We start from the raw sequence: 5,861 nt of genomic DNA on the forward strand, positions 1-5,861 counted from the left end.
CTCATTTCTAGCTCGGGTACCTCGGGGTTGCTAAGCCCGTACTGTAGCTTACAAAAACACCGCTACAACCCCTGAGGGCCTCTTCAGGGCCTTGGGGAAAACAAGGGTCTGTTTTTTCCCCTAAAGTAAAAAAAGAGGCGGTGGTCCTAGCAGAGACAGAATGCGACGACATATGGGCATATTTTTCCTGGAAAAATCTTATATTTCTGGAAGTCGACGCCGAGACGAAAATACACGATTCACGGGATGAAACAAATTGTATACAGATCTGAGTAAATCTGAAGTTTGCCGATGTGTTTGTCTCGTTTCCTCTTTTGAACATTTTCCAAAGAAGGAAACGAGACAAACACATGGGCAAACTTTAGATTTATTCGAAGCCTAGTGTTTTGCCCATCTTTGGCTGTATATCATGCGACTTCTCTTTTGGGTAGACCACCTAGCCTCCTAGCCACCTAACGGTTGGGAGCGGTAGTTAGGGAGTAGCGGGTATAAAGCTCAGAGCGCTCAACATATTCTTACATATTTTTACGCGGATGTAATATCATTTTTCTTAAAATAACAAGGCCTATGTTACTCCAGATGAAAGTTAGGAAACTACTGTTAAAATTTCGTGTTAACCCTTTGCACTCGAGGCCTTTTTTTCTGGTATCTACCAGCAACTCGAGATGCTTTCTTAGTATTCTATTGCCACGAATGCTAAGATTATATCGACTTCGAAAGTGAGATCTCTAATTTGAGATTTATTGGCACTTCGAGTTCCAAAGAAATTAAGCCTAAAGAAAACTTAGTGGTGACTGAGAGTCACCTTTCGAGTGCAAAGGGTTTGTCGGTTAAGTAGTTTTTGAAATTTTTGTGTACATACAAACAAACCCTTTATATAATAAATATAAAGGGTTTTATATTATATTTTTGTGTACATACAAACAAACCCTTTATATAATAAATATAAAGGGCTTTATATTATAAATAGTAAGATAAGACAAGATAAGATTATATGGTGTGAATTTGAGCCAAATCTGTCCATAAATAAGAATTGTCGAGAAAAACGACCCCAGCGAAACCTAAGGAGATCTAACACAAACGAAAACAATCCGGAGCACAACAAGAACATACATAGTATGGTGTGAATATAAGGTCAATAGCGTCAAGATAGTTTCGGTAGTTCAAACCGTCATGGTCAGACATACGTACGCACTAACGCTTTTATGCAGGGTGTCCCAGGTTTTAATGGACAAACTTGGAGAGCATATCCTACGAGTGGAAATAAGAAAAAAATGTTATTTGAAGTTTGCTCAGAAACGCTTTATTACAAAGTTATAAATAAAGTTAGAATTGATGACGGCGGATTTTGCTTTACTGAACATCGAAAGTACGAACGTGTTTATCAGATTATTTCAAAATGTTTTCCTTGAGCGCAAGTACAAGCTTGACATCGATTTTTTATGGAACTTATTACAGAATAAATCTCTTTCTTATTTTGTTGCATTTCAGCAACGGAGATAACCCGTCGCAAAATCCGTAGATGAAATAAACATCAGCGTACTCCTCATCTGAGAACACTCCAAGCATTTTTACCGCGATTCTTGATCTAACTGGTCATTAACACTACCAACAAATGATATCAAAATAGTAAATATGACACGAATAGACAAATAAGATAAACACGTTCGACCTTTGAACGTTCACTAAAGTAAAATCTGCCGTCACCCATTCTAACTTTATTTGCTAATTTATTTTCTTATTATTTGCTTAACTTTATAATAAAGCGTTTCTGAGCGAACTTAATATAACATTTCTTTCTTATTTCCACTTGTAGAATATGCTCTTCAAGTTTGTCCATTGAAACCTACGTCACGCTGCACGCTGTATATGAAGATTAAAATTTTCTACGGGGAATTAGGAGATGAAAAAACTGTTGCGATAAACTTTTAAGCGATGTCAAAGAATGTAGTTTGACCGATACGCGTTTATCGTGTTCGTCCTGCAACGCGAACCACGAATCCGAGAAAGCAGCCGCGTTTAAGGCAATGTTGGGCATAATCGTAATCATAATTACGATAACGATTGTAAACAAATGTTTTCGAGTTGTGATTAGGATTACGATTGTAATTAAATGCTTCAGAGTTGCGATTACAATTACAATCGTAATCATAAATTTGATTACGATTACAATCGTAATCACTAATTTGATTGCGATTACGATCGTATTTTCAGGTGTTTTCAGACCTAGAAATTGTTTGCCTCAAAACCGACTTCAGATTCGTGTTCCACACCCAAAAAACCTAGAAAACCATTATTTCGTCAATATTAAAAATTAAAAATTTTCAGTTAACATAATTCGTGCCAATGGGGTAGAACCTACATAGGGTGGTACCTTTTTGAAATTTTTGATTTTGACGAAAACATGGTTTTCTAAGTTTTTTGAGGGTGAGAAACACGAATCTCGAGTCGGTTTTGAGTCAAAAAATGTCTATGTCTGAAAACACCCGAAAATACGATCGTTAATCGTAGACAAATTTGCGAATACAATTGTAATCGCAGAAAAATTTATAATTACGATTGTACTCGTAATCGTGATCGCAACGCTGAAACATTCGATTACAATCGTAATCGTAATCATGATTACCAACACTGGTTTAAGGTTCCGGTAAATTCTTGCCGGTCGTTCGATCCGCAAGAGAGGTCAGAGAACGAACAGCTACGGATCCGGAAGCGACGGAAGAAGAAACAAGACTCACCGCCGTGTTGAGGGCTGTGCTTGTAGCAATCCTGATGAGCCGAGGAGCCACCGGTGGCCCCGAGGTGTGTACTGGAAGCGGGCGATGCGGTCGGGTCGGTGTTGTTAGGGTTGCTGCAGGCACCGCTAACCGAATTCGCGGTGACGTTGTTGCCAACGTGATGCTTATTCCTCCTGTATGGGTCCGGTTCTCGTAGGTAGGGGGTGAACGGGCTCGGAGCATCGGGGAAAGTTCCTCGTGCCAGGCCGTGAACTCGCGGCAGTGCAGGAACTCGCGCCAGGCCAGGGATGTGCGTTTGTCCTGGAAATTACATTCATCTGTAGTGTAGGATTTTATTTGATGATGCCAATGGATAGTATCGTTATGTTTAGGCATAACGAGAACATTAATAAATAACAAGCAACTTTATGTAACAGGGTTTGTACAATAGAAATGTAATTAAATATATATGCTAGTTTCGGAACGTCTGCACTCAAATGCATCTTGTTCGAATCTTTCAGCTTGACAGACGATCGATCCGATCGCTTTCTTCTCGGTACCTTCTTGTTCCGGTCGCGAGCACCAGCAGGCATCCATCCAAAGGATGCTCGCAACAGTATTATTGCTACTGTTACACCTGCGACACCTCCGATAACACACTGTCACAATACGCCTCAACACCGCGGATACTGTAAGCATCTGTTTTTCTTTTGTCTTTCCCACTGTTACAGACTCATAGTAAATATTTTCCATTACTCATTCCTGGCTTATCCCAAATCTTTACTTTAACCCTTTATTTACTGGCCGGACTTATAAAAAAATAGAAACTCTCAGAAGTTACGTCAGTCAGTCTTTAGCATAAACAAAACGTCTCACGAACGAGAGTTTATAAGATCGGACGAGGAAAGGAAACATAACTCTATATTAGAGCATATGATTCTATTTTTTTAACAAGTACTCGTGACACGTAACAAGTCACTTGGGGAATTTGTTGTTATACAGAGTAGCTTTGCTTGAAATTTCTCAATGATTTCGATGTTCCATAAAGAGTATGAGCCTCATAATAGCTACATATGAATTTAAACGATTTCCCAAAAGGGCTTAGAATTTATTTTGTTGGCCCTTGCGAATGAGGTTGCAAAATATCCAATTCTCTATTAATTCTCGAGCATCCGAAATGAATATCATATCTCCAACTTTTACTTTCACGGAATTGAAAAACTCGTAACGGCTATTTTTCGAATAAATTTTTAACGGGACGATGGTTTAACATTGTTCCGTTGACATTTTATTTTGTTTAAAATGTAAGAATTTAAATAAAAAAATCTCTTTCTAAAAGACCAATTTGCGTTTTACCGTTTTACCATTTTACCGATTTACGTAAAAAAGGATTCATAGAAGCATAAAAATCCACGCGGTTTATATTACAACTAACGTATGTTTTATCTGGAACAAAAGAAAAACAGCTTAGTGAAGTTAGCACCCCCAAATGCAAATTTTGATAAAAATCAAGTTACATTCATTTGTCCACGATTTGTCCACGTTTGTCCAACCACAATTTTCATTTGTCCACCTTTCAGAAAAAAGTTACACCACAAACAAGCCATTTGAAGTCAACACACCTATATAGACCTTTTTTAGGGTTTCCTTAAAAAATGTGTCTTTCCACATTTTGTCCACTAATGTTTTTCGTTTGTCCACCCTCCAGAAAAAAGATACACTTCAATTAAGGAGAAGTTGGCAGCGATAAGCTCGGTTACGGGTCATTTGTCTTCGTTTTATCAATTTTGTAGCCAATTATTTCTGTCTGCGCAGAACCACTAACGTTATTTGTCTTTTCAATTAAAGTTTTCGTTTGTGTAACCCTCAGAAAAAGGTTATGCATAGATTAGGAAAATGTAGTATCGCTACTTACACGTACGTATCATGTTCATCAATTTAATAATTATTAAGGAGAATACGTATGTGATATATACCGTTCGATGCAAATTAACAGTTAAAATGCAGAAATTGTTTGTGCAATGACTATTGCAACATTCTATTTATATTTTAATTATTTACTCTTTCCCCGTTTTTATGTAACATAAATTAATTAAAAAAATCAATAATATTAATTTAAAAAACAAAGAAATAACAAGTAACGTTAGTTGTTCTGCGCAGACAGAAATAATTGGCTACAAAATTGACAAAACGAGGACAAATGACCCGCAACCGAGCGTATCGCTGCAACTTCTCTTTAATTGAATTGTATCTTTTTTCTGGAGGGTGGACAAACGAAAAACATTAGTGGACAAAATGTGGACAAACACGTTGTTTAAGGAAACCCTAAAAAAGGTCTATATAGGTGTGTTGACTTCAAATGGCTTGTTTGTGGTGTAACTTTTTTCTGAAAGGTGGACAAATGAATGTAATATGATTTTATCAAAATTTGCATTTGGGGGTGCCAACGTCACGAAGCTAAGAAAAACATATTTTTGTTGTATTCGAGATACGATTTCTTCTTATGTTTACTTTTCTTAGAATCTACTTTACTTAAAATCTACTAAAACTACTTTGTACTTTAAAATGGCAATGTCGCGTAGGGGATGACATAGTTCCGTTGGAGATGTAAGTAGCCCAAAGGGTTTGCGAGAATGACCGTTAAAGGGACTCGAACCGTGCGGTATTTCGCGCACGAAATGCCGACGTTACGTAGCCGAGTCATCTTCCGCTAAATATCTTGTCCAATGATTATGCAAGCAATCGAGCCTATGCACGTGGCGCATAATGTGTATCGTCGTATAACGACACGCGCTGGCTGCACGCATATTGCAATCCGGTACAATAGCGAATCGCTGCGCCGTGTCATGCTCGACGCTCGACGTTCAACGCTCGACGCTCGACGCTCGACGCCGCGCCGTCCTGTGTAGGCACTGCGATACTTGGCTCGGGGTCTATCAATTCACGAGGGCTGGAATGTACGAGGAATGCTATTGAAGTCGATCGGTACACGTACCAGCTCGAGTTTCTTAATTATCCCACTCTATCGGGCTAATTGCACAAACATCTCCTCGTGACCCCTTCCAGTGGACGCTCTGCATTTGTCCGCCATTCCGAAAGTCTTGCCGGGGTCTTTGAAAGAAATCCTCGATCCCTTCTTATCCA

At 38.6% G+C, this 5,861-nt stretch overlaps 1 protein-coding gene across 1 annotated transcript in view; it reads right to left on the bottom strand.

Annotated features, from left to right (window-relative positions):
- The window catches only part of LOC128879033 (protein lozenge-like), an 82,275-nt gene that overhangs the window by 46,892 nt on the left and 29,522 nt on the right, over window positions 1-5,861 (bottom strand). Inside the window, exon 4 of the mRNA XM_054127859.1 lies at window positions 2,739-3,038. Coding sequence (XP_053983834.1) covers window positions 2,739-3,038 — 300 coding nt within the window. The remainder of the gene's footprint in view (window positions 1-2,738; window positions 3,039-5,861) is intronic.

Source organism: Hylaeus volcanicus, chromosome 1, assembly GCF_026283585.1.
Source record: "Hylaeus volcanicus isolate JK05 chromosome 1, UHH_iyHylVolc1.0_haploid, whole genome shotgun sequence".
Lineage (NCBI taxonomy): Eukaryota > Metazoa > Arthropoda > Insecta > Hymenoptera > Colletidae > Hylaeus > Hylaeus volcanicus.